The sequence below is a fragment of the Choloepus didactylus genome, chromosome 7 (genome assembly GCF_015220235.1).
Source record: "Choloepus didactylus isolate mChoDid1 chromosome 7, mChoDid1.pri, whole genome shotgun sequence".
Classification (NCBI taxonomy): domain Eukaryota; kingdom Metazoa; phylum Chordata; class Mammalia; order Pilosa; family Megalonychidae; genus Choloepus; species Choloepus didactylus.
This window is the reverse complement of record NC_051313.1, coordinates 148,179,928-148,196,946: the sequence shown is the minus strand read 5'-3', so window position 1 is coordinate 148,196,946 and position 17,019 is coordinate 148,179,928. Positions and strand designations below refer to the sequence as shown.

Below are 17,019 nucleotides of genomic sequence, written 5' to 3'. Positions count from 1 at the left end.
CTTTTTGTATATATGTTACATTTCACAATAAGGAAATAACTGAAACTTTGGTACTGTAACTCATAACTTTTTTGGAAATTTCATATATAAGTTCTTGTTAAATCATACTTTGAAAGATAGTATCTTCTTGCATATATGTTATACTTAACAATAAGGAAATAACTGAAACTGTGGACTTGTAACCCATAACATTCTTTGAAATTTGTTCTCTAACTATGTGTTAAATTGCACTTGGAAAGTTATCACTTCTATGTATGTATGTTATATTCCACAATAAAAAAATATGATATAAAAAGCTTATGGGATATATCTAAAGAGGCATTTAGAGGTACATTTATAGCCTTAAATGCTTTTATTTAAAAAATAAGAAAGCCCCCAAATACATGAGTTAATCCCATTCAACTCAAGAAGCTGGAAAAAGAACAAATAAGACCAATTAGGGACAAAGAAAGGACATCATAAAGATGAGAACAGAAATTAATAGGGGGAGAGGGCAAGAAATGCACCTCAATTTTATCTGTGTCTTCTCACTAATATTTAGTGGGGCACTAAATACCACCTGGGGTCTGGGTAGTGCTGGGCTCAGGGAAACACAAAACTTCATGTGTTCTCTCCCATCCCCCACAACAAGGAAGGACACAATTCTTGGGAGTTGGATGTATCAAAAATTGGCACCAATAGGAGGTTTAAAAAATGGTGAACTGTGAAAAACATTTATAGATCCTTAGGATTAGTCCAACCTAATAAAATAAGGATGTAATTTCAAGACATTTAGAGATAGTAGCAATGCAATTAATACTGGGCAAAGAAGAAAGTGTCACAAGAATGTTTAGCATCCAATCTGCATCAAGAAAATGAAGTATGAGCTATGGCTGCTCTTTGCTTCTGGTTACACTGCCCTACTCCACCTTAACCCAACCAATACCCTTAGCCTGCAGTCATCCCTAAGTACATTTGCTGCATAAATCAAGGTTGAAATTTAACTCTTTTTGCATCTTAAAGATAAGGTGGAAATCCCTTTTATATCCCTCCTGAATCTCTTTTCCCCTCCTTCCCCAGAGGTAATCATTGTTCTAGAGTTGGCATATCACCTTCTCACATGTTTTAATACAATTTGTACATACATATTATTGCTATACCTGTTTTTAAATTTCATATAAATATCATACAGAACACATCTTAATAACTTATTTTTTTAAAAGAAAATTCAACTTTATATTTTTGAGTTTTAGGCATAGGGATACATGAATCTCCAATTCATTTGTCATAACCTGTAAATTTTATGTGTATAATATATATTATATTCCAATTCTTTTAATGCATATCCTGTTCTTGTTTGTTGCATTGCTAGGACTTCCAGTGGAATGTTACAGAGCAAGGGAGAGAATGACATCCTTATTTTACTCTTTTTTTTTCCTTAATAAGAAATTTATTGATTCATAATTCACATACCATACAATTCACCCATTTAAAATGTACAATTCACTGGCTTTTCATATATTCACAGAATTTTGCACCACAGTCAATTTTAGAACATTTTCATCACCTTAAAAAGAAATCCTTATGACTCCCAGGGATGAATCTGGACCCAGCAACATGGTATTGAGAATATCTTCTTGACCAAAAGGGGGATGCAAAATGAAACAAAATAAAGCTTCAGTGGCTCAGAGATTTCAAATAGAGTCGAGAGGTCACTCTGATGGACATTCTTATGCACTATATAGATAAGTCTTTTTAGGTTTTAATATGTTGGAATAGCTAGAAGTAAATACTTGAAACTACCAAACTCCAACCCAGTAGTCTTGACTTCTGAAGATGATTGTATAACAATGTAGATTACAAGGGGTGACAGTGTGATTGTGAAAGCCTTGTGGATCACACTCCCTTTATCCAGTGTATGGATGGATGAGTAGAAAAATGGGGACAAAAACTGAATGAAAAGTAGGGTGGGATGGGGGGTGTGATTTGGGTGTTCTTTTTTACTTTTATTTTTTATTCTTATTCTGATTCTTTCTGATGTAAGGAAAATGTTCAAAAATAGATTGGGGTGATGAATGCACAGCTATATGATGATACTGTGAACAGCTGATTGTACACCATGGATGATTGTATGGTATTTGAATATATTACAATAAAACTGAATTTAATTTAGGAAAAGAAAAAGAAATCCCATACACTTTAGCTGTCACACCCTAACTCCCTATCTGTGCCCCACCCCATCCCTAAACAAACAATAACCTACTTTCTGCCTCTATAGACTTACCATGTCCACATGTCATATAGATGAAGCAGTCTAATACATAGTCTTTTATGGCTGGCCTCTTTCCCTTAGCATAATGTTTTCAAGGTTCACCCATATTGTAGCATGTACCATCAATTCATTCCTTTTTATCAACAAATAATATTCCATTGTATGAGTATGCCACATTTTGTTTATCCATTCATCAGTTGATGGGCATTTGGGCTGTTTCCACCTCTTGGCCATTGGGAATAGTCCTGCTATTCATGTACGAGTGTTTGCATAGACAGATGTTTTCATTTCTCTTAGTATGTGACCTAGGAATGGAATCGCTGGGTCTTATGGTAGCTCTATATTTAACCATTTGAGTTCCTGCCAGTCTATTTTCCAAAGTGACTACACCATTTTACATTCCCACCAACAGTGTATGAGTGTGCTGATTTCCCCACATCCCTACTTTCCTTTTTAGTAGTAGCCATTCTACAGAGTGTGAGGTGGTATCTCATTGTGACTTGGGTTTGCGTTTTCCTGATGACTGATACCAAGCATCTCTTCATGTACTTATTAGCCATTTGTATATCTTTGGAGAAATGTCTATCAAGTCCTTTGCCCATTTTAAAAATTGAGCTATTTGTCTTTTTAATATTGTTTTAGGAATTCTTTACATATAAGTTCCTTATCAGCTATATGATTTGTAAGTGTTTTCTCCCATTCTATGCCTTGTCTTTTTACTTTCTTGATGGTATCCTTTGAAGTACAAAAGTTTTAAATTTTGATGAAATACAATTTAGTTTTTCTTTTATTGCTTGTGCTTTTGGTGCCATATCTAAGAATACATTGCCAAATCCAAGGACATGCACTCCTATACTTACTTCTAAGAGTTTTATAGTTTTAGTGCTTAAATTTAGGTCTTTGATCCATTTTGAGTTATTTTTTTGTGTCTGGTGTAGGGTGAGGTTCCAATTTCATTCTTTTACGTGTGGCTACTCGTTTGTTGAAGAGACTGCTCTTTCCCCACTGAATGAGCTTGACATCCTTGTCGAAAATCAGTTGACCATAGATGTGAAGGATTCTTTCTTTTTTTTTTATATATAATAAATTTTATTTTGAAATAAGTTCAATCTTACAGGAACAGTTGTAAAAACAGTACAAACCCCATACATAGAACTCCATCATACCCTGACCTCCCTCCCCCGATACCCCAATCCATCACCTTTAAGATCCTGTCACACCACTGTCTCTTTCTTTCCCTCCCTCTCTCCCTCCCTCCCTCCCTCCCTAACACCCATCATCTATTGCTCTATCCTCTGAACATATGAGAGAAAGCTGCACATATCTGTGAACAAACAATATAATTCACATATACCTTTCCCATGAACAAGAACATTATTTTATGCAATCTCATTAAACGCAGCTAAGAAGTTCAAGAAATTCAACATTGATATAAAGCTTACATTCTGTATTTCCTTTTTTTTTTTTTTTTTTTTCCCTTATGTCCCATCTGTGTCCCTTTGAGCCTCCTCTCCTCCAACCTCAGATCCCATCCAGGATCATCCTTGGCATTTGTCATCTGTTTAGACTGTCTTATTTTTTTTTTCAATTGTGGAAAGATATATATAGCCTAAATCTTCCTATTCCACCCCTCCCTAGCATTCCATTAGTGGGATTAATCACATTTAGAATGTTGCAATGCTATCACCTTCCGACCATCCATTTCTAGAAGTTTCCCTTCACCCCAAACCAAAACCCCTACTCTCATTTCTTAACTCCCCATTGCCCCTTCCCCCACTTCTTGGAACCCCTACTCTACTTTTCATCTCTTTGGTCATATTCTCTGATACTTTCTTTCTGTTTACCATGGGGCTTAAGTTTAACCTCTTAAATCTATAACAATCTTGCTTTTCTTTGATACCAACTTAACTTCAATAGGACACGAAAACTGTGTTCCTATATTCCTCCATTCCCCCACCTTTATGTAGTTCTTATCAAGAATTACATATTTTACATTGAGTCCAAAACCATCAATTTATCATTACAGTTTATATATTTTAGATCCTGTAGGAAGTAAATAGTGGAGTTATAAATCAACAATACAGTAGTATTGGTGTTTATATTTACCATGTGATCTTTACTGGAAATCTTTATTTCTTCATGTGGTTTCAGTCAATTGTTTAGTGTCTCTTCCTTTCAGCCTGCTTAGGACTGATCTACTGGTGATGAAGTCCCTCAGCTTTTGATTATCTGGGAATGTTTTCATCTCCCCCTCATTTTTATCCTTCAGGTGTTTGTGAATTCTCCAAGTCTCTGATGGTTATTGACTTCTATTTGTATTCCACTGTGGTCAGAGACTGTGCTTTGAACAAATTCATTTTTTTATTTTTTATTTTATTGAGGCTTGTTTTTATGTCCCCGCATACAGTCCATTCTGGAGAAAGATCCGTGATCACTAGTGAAGAATGTGTGTCCCAGTGACCTGGGATGTAATATTCTATATATATCTGTTAAAAGTCTCTATAGCTCTCTCTCCTTTCTTTGTTTCTCTGTTGGTAGGGCTCGCTTTAGTATCTGAAGTAGGGCAGGTCTTTTATTAGCAAACTCTCTCAGCATTTGTGAAAAATTTAAGCTCTCCCTCAAATTTGAAGGAGAGTTTTGCTGGATAAAGTATTCTTGGTTGGAAATTTTTCTCTCTCAGAATTTTAAATATGTCATGTCACTGCCTTCTCGCCTCCATGGTGGCCGCTGAGTAGTCACTACTTAGTCTTCTGTTGTTTCCTTTGTATGTGGTGAATTGCTTTTCTCTTGCTGCTTTCAGAACTTGGCTCCTTCTCTTCAGTATTTGACAGTCTGATCAGAATATGTCTTGGAGTGGGTTTGTTTGAATTTATTCTATTTAGAGTTCACTGGGCATTTATGCTTTGTGTATTTATATTGTGTAGAAGGTTTGGGAAGTTTTCCCCAACAGTTTCTTTGAATACTCTTTCTAGACCTTTACCCTTCTCTTCCCCTTCTGGGACACCAATGAGTCTTAAATTTGGACGTTTTATTTTATCTATCATATCCCTGAGATCCATTTCAATTTTTTCTATTTTTTTCCCCATTCTTTCTTTTGTTCTTTCATTTTCTGTTCTGTGGTCCTCGAGGAGGCTGAGTTGTTGTTCAACTTCCTCTAATCTTGTATTATGAGTATCCAGAGTCTTTTTAATTTGGCCTACAGTTTCTTTAATTTCCATAAGATCTTCTATTTTTTTATTTACTCTTGCAATTTGTTCTTTATGCTCTTCTAGGGTTTCTTTATGTCTTTTATATTCTGTGCCATGCTCTTCTTCAAGTCTTTTATATCCCGTGTCATGCTCTCATTGCCTATCTGTAGTTCTTTGATTAATTCTGCCAGGAACTGTGTGCCTTCGGATCTTTTGATTTGAGTGTTTGAGTTCGGGTTCTCCATGTCGTCTGGTTTTATCATATGCTTTAAGATTTTCTGTTGTTTCTGGCCTCTTGGCATTTGCTTTACTTGATCTTTAATTTGTTAGAATTGCAGCTTGGTGACATACACTTTCTCTAACTAACCAGCAGATGGCGTCCATGAGTCACTTATTCCCCTCAAGTCAGTTCTCCCCAACTTTGTGGTGTGTGGGGATCTGATTCTTTTTGGGTCCAATTGGTGCACTTAATTTGGGTGTGTTGTTGGTGCTGTGTGACCTCAATGAGGGGCGTGTGCCTGAATGCTTAGGGAGGAAGGGCAGGTTTAACAATCAGACCTCCCAGGTGTCCCAAGAGATTTAAGGCTGTTCTCTGCCACTGACACAAAAGTCCTTGGTATTGGTGTAGGTTCCCTGGGATTTCCGAGTGGTTCCCCCCTCCCTGCTGTGCTTTTCCAGGACCTCTGCTGAGGGAGGGCCGTGCCACGTCACAAGTGAGCACCAGCCTCCAGGGAAGCCCTGGGCCGCCGGGCTGTGTAGGGGCGTTCCCAGCCCGCTTCAAAGATGGTTGAATGGGACGCGTTAACTTCCCCCTTTCCTCACAGCTCCGCTCTCCCAGCTCCGGGACAATCAGCCATGGGTGTATTCAAGGCCACTGCCCACGGCCAATATTGTGTCGTGTGAGCAGTGCTGCGGGAGAGACTCCCTGTCAGGCTGGGTTTCTTGGCTGGGCTGCGCTGTGTGTTCAGCCCCGGGCAGGAGTAGCCCCGCCCGCTGGGGAGACAGCTGCAAGTTGTGCATCTCCCCTTTGCTCCCCTGGACCCGAGACAATCAGCAGTGGGTGTGGGAGGGGTTATCCTCCACCCCAGACACCGAGGCGTTAGTCCAGACCTCCCGTCTTATCTGCAGCTGTTCCCGGGCTTCTTTTTTTTTTAAAAAAAAAAAAACGCCAACCCACCGTTTCCCCACACCGCAGCGTGCCCGAGGGATTCAGCCAACTCACTCACTCGTTTCAGAATGCAGACTCCTGGTTTCACCAAACACACATTCCCTGTGGCTTTAGCAGAACTTGTCCAGCTGGTGCTACTCTGGAAGTGGTGTTCTGGGTCCTTTCTGGTTTTTTATCTAGTGTTTTCCACGGAGTTGTTTTTTCCTTGTCTCACCTAGTCACCATCTTAGGTTCCTCCCAGGATTATTTCTTAATTCTCAATTCTATTATGTTGATCTTTATGTCTTTCTTTAGGCAGTACCACACTGTCTTGATTATCGCTGCTTTGCGAGAAGTTTTGATATGGGGAAGTCTGAATCCTCCTACTTTGTTCTTCTTTCTCAAGATGGTTTTGGCTATTCTGGGTCCCTTTCAATTCCATATGAATTTAGAATCAGCTTGTCAATCTCTACCAAAAATCCAGCAGGGATTTTGATATGTACTCAGTTGAATCTGTAGATCGATTTGAGTAGAATGCCATCTTAACATTATTAAGTCTTCCCATCCGTGAACAGGTGGTGTTTTCATTTTCCTACTCTTGATTTCGGTTGGAATACTCCTAACATTTTAACATTAAGTATGATGGTTTTTTTGAGGGTTTTCAATAAATAACCTTATGAGTTTAAGGAAGTTTTCTTCTATTTTTAGTTTGCTAAAAAAAAATTCTTATAATGAATAAGTATTACATTCATCAAATACTTTCTCTCCATCTAGGAAATAATCACATGTTTTTTCTCCTTTATATGTTGATTAGTAGATTAATTTTGATTTCATAACATTCCTGAAATTCTGAAATAAACCACACTTGGTCATAGTGTAATATTATGTTGAATTGTGTTTGCTAAAGTTATATTCAGGATTTTTCATTTAGGTTTTAAGGGAAATTGGCCTAAAATTTTTCACGAATTGTGCTGTGCTTGTCCAGATCTGGTTTCAAGTCTAGAAAAACCTCATAAAATTAGTTGGGTAGCTTTCTTGTCTTGTCTTTGCTCCCTGAAATAGTTTGCATTTGAAAGGGACAACCTTAACTTTAACGCTTGATAAAATTACACTGTGAGCCATCTGAGTCTAATGTTTTTGTTATAGAGAGATTTGCCTGATGATTCAATGTGGTACATAAGTCATTGGTTTAATTAAGATTTCTATTTTGAATGAAAAACATCCATTTAATCCAAGTTTTAAAATTCATTTTTATTAGATATTTACTTGTGATTTTTAAAGTCCCTACTAATCTGTTGTTTTGATCTTTCAATTCTTTAAAACATAATCAAACAAGAAATATAGAGAGGATTAACAAAAGAAGTAATCAGTATGTGGTTATCTGATAAAGCTAATAAAATAGTTCAAGTTCAAGTTCAAGCTAATAAAATAGTTCTAGTTCAAGAAAAGAAATATGAAAACACACAAAAAATGTTAGATGCCACTTAAGTTCCCTTCCAGCTCTAAAATCCCATGTCTATAATTGTGAATTATCACATCCCTACTAGGTTACTTTTCTGTCCAGCTCCAGCCTCTTTGTCATTCCATGTGTTCACTATTGCCTCATCTTAGCATAAGCAAGGGATGGAGGCAAGTCTCCAGCCCTTTACTCACCGTATTTGTTCATGAGCTGGCCTGCTTCGAACAGAAAGAACAACTGAATGGATTGAGTATGCTATTGCTCTCAGAAGGCAGAGCTGGAATTTATTCCTGTTGAACACCTATAATATAGCAGGACAGTGCAAGATATTAGAGATTCAGAGGTGAAAAAAGGGATACACACCTCTCCCTCAAGAACTGTAACATACAGGAAAACAGACATGAAATAAAAAATGGCGTGAATAATTGCAATTATGAAAAGCACCATGAAAGAGATGTATAGGGGAGGAGCAGAGAAGTGAAAGTGGTGGAGAGGAAGGGGACAGAAGAGCAGGGAACAGTCTGTAGGAAGATTAGTGCATTTGTTCAAGAATTTGGGATTTAGACGGGCTGGCCTGAGCCTGGAGAAAGATGCAAAGAGGAAGAGCGTTGTAAAAATTAGAGACTTTACTCTTGGAGCAATGGGAAACCACTTGTACCACCTTGGGAAAGCAACTGAAAACCTACATCTCAGTAACCCTGGATCTGTAGAATTAGCTTCCTATTTTCAAAGCAAAACCTTATGGTTCCCCTCAAAAAAGCAAGGGTCACTGGCAGGCCTCCCATCTCTGAAGCATCCCCATTACCCAGCGTAGTGAATGCTTCTTCCTTTAGTTAAACTGCTGCTTAAACTCGTTACAATTTCCTGGCTTGAGCTAGATTTGCAATCCAGTAAGTTGTTCTTTCACTCCATGGTTTTTAAAGCTTTGTTTACCATGATCGTGTATAAAATCTCAGAAGTCAGCACTGTACTAGAGAACTGTGTGTTGGGTAGCTGTCTGGTAGCTGACTGTGTTTTCACACTGACTGTGGCCCGTGTCATGCTGACTCAGTGGCTCGATGGGGGCACCTTCTCCCAGTTCTCTGTCACTGGAGTCACATCCTGCGTTTAACCTCAGCCTGGATTACCCGAGGAGGAGATTGCATGCTAATTCTCGGCAGTACCAGCCGTTACCTCATCAGTGCCCTAGTGCAGTGAGCTCCCATGTTCTGCAAGGGCAGAAGGAAGAGCAACTTGTAAAAGGATTTTCCTTCATCACCACCAAACCCCCATCAGCGTGTGTGGCACTAACCCATGGGTTATTTATCACATCAGCGTGGCTCTACTCTAGGAGAGAAAATGTAGGATCTTTTTCAAGAGCACCAATATGGGAACTTTGTCACATTCACCTTAGAAATGTGTGTTCTTAACAGATGCATTTGTCTGACAACTTTATTGATCTATCAAGTTGAATTATCATTTATGTTTCTGTATTTGATTCTTCAGAGATTTTTGCCATTTTAAAAGTTTTATTCTGTATCTGATCAGGGATTCACCAAAGGATTTATAGTGATACCAGGCTTGATATAAATCAATATGTAAATTTGCCCATTTAACAAATCTGTAGCTTTAGCAGATATTTCCTTAGAATTTCATAGTGATATAATGAAACATTTAACAAAACAATTTTTTTTATGGCAGTAACTCATAGAACAAAGCCTATATATATAGTATTGATGTACATATGTGTAAGCCATGTAAATAAATACAGTAATTGCTAAAAGTGTAACTCTGATATTAAAAGACTGTTCAATATAATGGTAACCCATTGAGCTCAGATAAACTGGAAAAAAAAAGGAATAAAATGGGGGAAATGGCTACATTCACACTTATTGCATCTTCAAAGGCATAGCTCCCTAAATGACTACTTATCAACCCAGTCCTTTATTTTAATAATTAGGAATACTAACACATAATGACATTACTAATTGAAGTATCAATTTTGACAAGCCCCTACTTATTTCTCTATTAATATGGCTTCCTGATAGTATCACAGAAGTTAATGAATCACATGTTAATTAAATGTGAACTTTTCTTCTGTAGTATTCAAATGGGAAAAACTAAACTATGATACTTTCAAGCTGCTTTATACTAAATTGAACAATAATAGGGATATAAATATACTATATGGTAGTGATACACATGAATGTGATAAGAGTCTGTAACATTCATATGGAACTTGCTTATTTTAGATATTGACTTATCTTATAAGTACATTTTGTCCCTGAAAATTCAGGTGACAAAATAATGTTTTACCAGCCTTTCCTGATTAGCCAAGTGAAACGTTCCATGAAAGATTTAAACATTCTCATCCAACTAACAAGTCAATCTATCTTTTCTTCTCTTGTTTTGTTAGCCTCTTAGCAAATATCCTGCTGTGATCAATGACATTTCATTCTGGTTGCCGTCTGAGAATTACACAGAGAATGATTTCTATGACTTAGTCCGAACAATTGGAGGAGACCTGGTGGAAAAGGTGGACCTTATAGACAAGTTCAAACATCCAAAGTAAGTAAACAGTTTTCTCACTGTTTTCTTCACTCTCTTTGTGACAAATGGCATATGGAAACCTATAATAACATTTTGCTTTAAACCCAAAGCTTAAGAGACAAGCATCTTCTGAATTTTATAGTAAACAAATAGATTATCAGAAAATACTTTTACACCAATCCTTTCTGAAAATCTTGCTAAAATGCATTTTTGGTCTTTGCTGCATGATAAAGAAAGAATAAGTAAGAGTGTTTTAAAGATCTTGCAGTTTTTCAGTATTGTTTTTGGGAAGTGATCTCTTACAATATCACATTCTAGGAATGAGCCTTTCGTGGAGAAAAGGCTGTTTCGTTGGTCTAAGTAAATATTTGTTAAGCATTTACCACACACCAGGCCCTATATTAAGTCCTAGGAATTAAATGTGTTCTAAACCGGACTTAGCTCTGCCTTGGTGGAGTCTACAGTCTTGTGGGAGATGCAGGTATTAAATAAATAATTACACAAAGTTGTCATAAGTGTTATGAAGGGAAAATCCACCGAGCATAATCAAAAAACTGAAAGAGAAGGCCTCACTGAGGAGGTGACATTTAAGCTGGGGTTAGAAGTATGAGGGGTAGTGGTGCCAAAGCGCCTTCTGGATAGCATACTTAGACTCCTGTGGGGGGAAATAGCCTGCGTACCCATGATGGGGGAAGATGGTATATATGAATCCCTGTGGGGGGAAATAGCCTATGTGAATACCATGGTGGGAAGGTGGAGTATATATGATTCCCTGTGGGGTGGGGGAAATGGCCTGTGTGAACCCAGGGGACAGGGGAAGATGGCATATATGAATCCCTGTGTGTGGGGGTGGAGTGGGGGGGTAGCCTGTGTACCCATGGTGGGGGGAGATGGCGTATATGAATCCCTGTGAGACGAAGTGGCCTATTTGAAATGTGTAAGGCAGTAAAGCACATGGAGACTCAAGGAACTAAGTAAGAGGGGAAGTGGGTGAAGAGTAATGATTAAGAGGTGGAAATGCAGTTACAAAGCCAGGCAGGGGCCAGAACTTGCAAAGTCTGAGACATGGGATTTTATCTTAAATGCAACTGGAAGCCACAGAAGGCTAGGAGCAGAGGAGGTAAGTGACATTTCTGGCTTGTCACCTTTAAATGAGTCCGTTTGACTCCCAGCTATTAGAGAAGGAGCAATTGCTAAATGTTGTCTAACTCACATACCCTTTCTTTCCTTCCTTCCTAGTTTTTGTAACTGTGTCATGTCTACCAGGGCATATGGCACTCACATTCTATCCTGATATTCAGCCCCTACCTTTCTGGTAGTAGTTTGTTGAAAGTCTTAGTTCTCTAGATAAAGATGTTCAGTGCTCACTGCCACTTCCTCTAGAAGTTTGTTCAAAAATTGTGGAAACAATATTCCCAGAGCTCTGGCATGTTCAAAACTGTTTATCTGTTTATACTATACTCGAATGACAATTTGGTGGGACATACATTCATTGGCCCATCCTTTCTTTCATTGAGGATCTTGTGTCAACAATTGCTTTCTCACTTAATCTGATACAAAGAAATCTGAGGCAAGATTTGATCTTCTTGCTCTTCATTCCAAAGAGTTATTTCTTTATATGAAATGTTTAAAAACTTTATCAGGTTCCTTTTCAGTGTTGATCTATTCCGCCTAGTAGTTATTGTCATCTCTCACTATACAGAGTGGGCCCTGCTTTTGTTTTCAGAAAGTTTTCTTTAATTATATCTTTAAAGATTTATTCTGGTCCATTGTTCTCTTCTGTTTCATTCTTCAGGATTCCAGTTATGCATGAGTAGGCTCTCCTTTGTCCGACTTCTGTCACCCATTATTTTCTCACTAATGTTTTGAAACTCTTTCTTTTCATTCCGTTTGGTCGACTTCCCTGTTTGTTATCTTCTCTGTCCCATACTGTGCTTTCTTGGGATCTATTTACTCTCGTGGGCCTTCCGTTTCCTTCTTCAGTTACATTGTTTTCCCTCTTCTGAGATCTGCAAGTTCACATTACATCTCCTCCTGTTTTCTTGCCGTCTCTTCTCTAAATTAGCTCTGCTTTGTGGTCTTCCTCCATAAAGAAATTTTTTCATTTTGTTGGTTTTTCTTTTTAATTCATTGCAAAATATTTAGCCAGAATTTTCATATGCTCCAATGGCAATATTTTTCTATGATTTCTCTTGGTCTGTTAGTGAGGTTTTTTGCCATTATCCTCATTTTTTTTCTCAAATATTTTTGAACTGATGTATCAGTGTTGCACAAATGAGTGCCTTTTTCCCCCTCAAATGGATGCACTGAGTTTCCTTTGTCAACTGCACGAGGTGAGTTTGTTTTTACAAACGTAAGGTTTTGATTCTTCGTGTAGGTCTACCTTCCACCCCAATTCCATACTTGTTATAAATGAAAAGTTTAGATTTTCTTACCCCAATTTCAGCACTTGTTAATGATAAAGATTTTGAACTTCAGATTGTAACCCTCAGCTCTGAAAAAAATGTGTTTTTGCTGGTCTTTTCTGAGATATGCCACTCTGTGTGTTTCTTCCCCTCACTTCCTCCCATTTGGCTTCTATCTGATTTTAGCTGCTTTTGGAAGCGTTTAAATATATTTTGGAACTTGGACATGATATCTGCCTCCTAACTTTACAGAAAATAGAATTCATAGGGTTTGCTTTAGTAGCCTGGGTTCCTGAAGCTATGGAGTGCCAATTCAGCCCTGGACTTTTTATGCAAGAGAGAAGTTTCAGGAGTTTCCATGTAGATACTGAAAGTCGGGTTTTTGAGCAGGAGGGAAAATATGGGAACAAAAGTACTAGTTGTACTAATTTGTACTAATTGTACTAATTGATAATGCCTATAGGCATGTGACTTTTCATTTTTTCCACCCTTGCTTATTATGCAGAAAACCCTCTGAAAGCAAGGATCCAGAAATTCATTTTAAATTTGGACTTTAAAACGGAGCTATCTCTAACTCCGTGATATTGTCTTAGCTCCACCCCTGCCTCTTGCACCTTCAATGCTAAAAGTTAGATAAATAGCCCTTTTTAGGTGGTGATTATCAGTCTACTAGGTTAGAGAGAGAGGTTAAAAACCTATGTACTACCTAGGAAGCTGAGAGAAATTGCTGTTATCCTGATTGTGTGGGTAAATGTGTTTTGAAGGAAGGGTAACTTGGGAGGGGAGCTTAAAATGATTGCAAACATGAATCTTTCTGACTTGTAAATGATTTGCATGTTAATTGGATAGATCTTAATGGGAGTGGATAGTGTAGGGCTCCTGTGGACTCAGGGACAGATCAGATAGGCACATGCCTGGGACACAGATCTGTAAAATGCAATACAGCATCACTGGACTGTTACAGACATGGGTTACTAACGCAGGCCTACATACAGCTCCATAAAAAGCAGTAAAAGGTAAATTTGTCCTTTGCCTTCTGAAGGAGGCAGTGCTTTTGTTTGGAAATTTAAAAACAACCAAGCAACCCAAAACACTTCTCACTGGCAGTGATCTCCCCATCTCTTAAATAAATGTTGCATAAATATTTATAGACCATCATACTGGAGCTAATTGAAAGGGTGAGCCTAAGACAGGGTGTGCACCTATCTTAATAAGGGGCTTCTCTCAATATCCAATTTCCTCTGTGCCCTGCCCTCCCTTCTAACTACATAGCCCTGATTTTTCACTAAGCAACCTGCCATTCAACTAAAAATCTACACTTTTGAATCTCTATTACAGTTAGATATATCTGTGTGACCAAATTCAGCCCATCATTTATAAGTGGGAGTATTCAGTGGTATATCCAGGAAGTTTCCTGACAAGGTGGGTTGAGGCTGTCCTTTTACCTTCTTGCTACCTGGATATGAATGTAATGGCTGGTCCTCTGGCAGCCGTTTTGGACCATGGCATGACCTTGGCAATGGAAGCTGTATGCAGTGAAGCAACTACATAGAAGTAGCCTGGGTCCCTGAGGCCGTGGAGTGTCAATTCAGCCCTGGACTTCTATATAAGAGAGAAATATCTTATTTAAGTCATTATTTTTCGGATCTTTTTTTCTGATTGCCAGAGCCAAACCTAATTAATTCAGCACCAAGAAACGTACCTAAGGAATAGGACATACCTGAAGAAAAAGGCAGTAATTAGTAATGGTGGCTCATGGTGTGATGATTCTCAGGAAATATCTAGGCCAAGTGTTGACAAGCTTTTTCTGTTAAGGGAGAGATAGTAAATATTTCAGACCTAACGGGCCAGGCAGTCTCTGTCACAGCTACTCAACTCTGCCATTGTGAAAGCAACCATAGACATTATATTCACAAGCAAACATGGCTGTGTTCCAACAAAGCTTTTATTACAAAAACAGGCAGTGGGCTGGATTTGGTCCAGGGACTCTAGTTTGCCAACCCCTGATCTAGGGGAGGGAGACATGCATGATTTTTTAAAACCTTCCATTCAGACTCCACTAGGAGGTCATCCTTCCTTAAGTACCCTGTGCCCTCTTTCTCCCCCAATTAAGAATTCTTGATTTAGGTGATGGCAGGCCTTGTACTCACCAATGTATGCCTTGACCTCAAGACTTATCTTCTTTTCAAAGCATGCAAATGAAAATATTGCTAGATAGTTCAGAAGAACTCCAACCCTTTCCTTGCTAAACATCAAAAGTGTGGGAAATGCTAGGACTAAATGAAAGACAAGGGATACTCTCAAACTAAAAAATAGTTTAAGAAAGTTGGGTGCTATTTCTTGAACAAATTGGGTGTTATTTTTTGAACAAAGACAAGTCACAGGATGTTTAGGGTGACAAACTATTGGATAATGAATGTAATTTCATAATTTTAGACAAATGGAGAAATGTTTTCTTGATTACAAATAAGTTTATGTGCTGAAGGAGGATAGATGTTCACCTTGTAAGAAGTTGGCATTTTGTTCCAGCTGGTCATTCAGAACCTTCTTTCAGAGGATCATTGCCATTTAATCTATAAGCCACTTAATATGCAGAAGAGTTCTTATGGTTCAAAAATTTAATGTAACAACAACAACAAAAGCTCTGTACAGAACAGTTTGGCAGCTCCTCAAAAAGCTAAGCATACAATTAGGAACCAGCTGCTCCACTCTTAGGAATATTATTCTCCAAAGAACTGAGAGCAGGAAAAAAGATAGCTTGCGCACCAATGTTCGTAGCAACGTTCTTCATAATAACCAAAATGTGGAGACAGCCCAAGTGTCCATCAACAGAACAATGGATAAACAAAATGTGGTTCATACCCACAATGGAAAGTTATTCAACCATAGAAAGGAGTGAAGTTCTGGTGCAGCTACAACATGGATGAGCATTGAAGACATATGCTGACTCAAATAAGGCAGACACAAAAAGGACAAATATTGTTTGATTTCACTTATACAAAATTATCTAGAATAGGAAAATTCTTAGGGACAGAAAGAGGATTAGAGGCTCCCAGGGCTGGAGAGGAGGGAGGTGGATGGGGAGTTAATGCCTAATGTGTGCAGAGTTTCTGTTTGGGGTCATGAAGCATCTCTTTGGGATCATGAAACGTCTTGGTGATAGAATATTGTGTATGTAATTAATACCACCAATGTATGCACTTAAAAATGGTTAAAATGGAAAATATTTTTAAAATTAAAACTATGTATATAACAGGGATCAACCCTGGGGAGGAGAGCTGGAGGCCTAGGGTCAGTGGTGAGAGGGAGATGCTCTTCCCTATGTACCCTTGGGAAGCTTTAGAATGTTGCACTCTATGCATGTATTGACCCATGAGAAAACTGAAGAAAATAAATTATGTTTTTCAACATCTGAACCCAGATATCCCTCTGTTCCGGTTTGCTAATGCTGCCAGAATGCAAAACACCAGAAATGGATTGGTTTTTATAAAAGGGGGGTTATTGGTTACACAGTTACAGTCTTAAGGCCATAAAGTGTCCATCAATAAAGGGTACCTTCACTGGAGGATGGCCAGTGGTGTCCAGAAATTCTGTTAGCTGGAAAGGCACCTGGCTGGTGCTCCAAAATTCTGGTTTCAAAATGGCCTTCTCCCAGGACATTCCTCTCTAGGCTGCAGTTCCTCAAAAATGTCACTCTTAGTTGCTTTTCGGGTATTTGTCCTCTCTTAGCTTCTCCAGAGCAAGAGTCTGCTGTCAACAGCTGTCTTCAAACTGTCTCTCATCTGCAGCTCCTCTCTCAGCTCCTGTGCATTCTTCAAAGTGTCCCTCTTGGCTGTGGCAAGCTTTCTCCTTCTGTTTGAGCTTATATAGTGCTCCAGTAAACTAATCAAGGCCCATGCTGAATGGGTGGGACCACACCTCCACAGAAACTATCCAGAGTCACCACCCACAGTTGGGTGGGGTGCATTTCCATGGAAACAACCTAATCCAAATGTTCCAACTTAATCCCCACTAGTATGTCTGCCCCCACAAGATTGCAT

At 38.5% G+C, this 17,019-nt stretch overlaps 1 protein-coding gene across 4 annotated transcripts in view; it reads left to right on the top strand.

Annotated features, from left to right (window-relative positions):
• The window catches only part of FARS2 (phenylalanyl-tRNA synthetase 2, mitochondrial), a 618,388-nt gene that overhangs the window by 434,429 nt on the left and 166,940 nt on the right, over positions 1–17,019 (top strand). For all 4 annotated transcript variants that reach the window (XM_037844227.1, XM_037844225.1, XM_037844228.1 and 1 more), the window contains one exon: positions 10,441–10,592. In XM_037844227.1, coding sequence (XP_037700155.1) covers positions 10,441–10,592 — 152 coding nt within the window. The remainder of the gene's footprint in view (positions 1–10,440; positions 10,593–17,019) is intronic.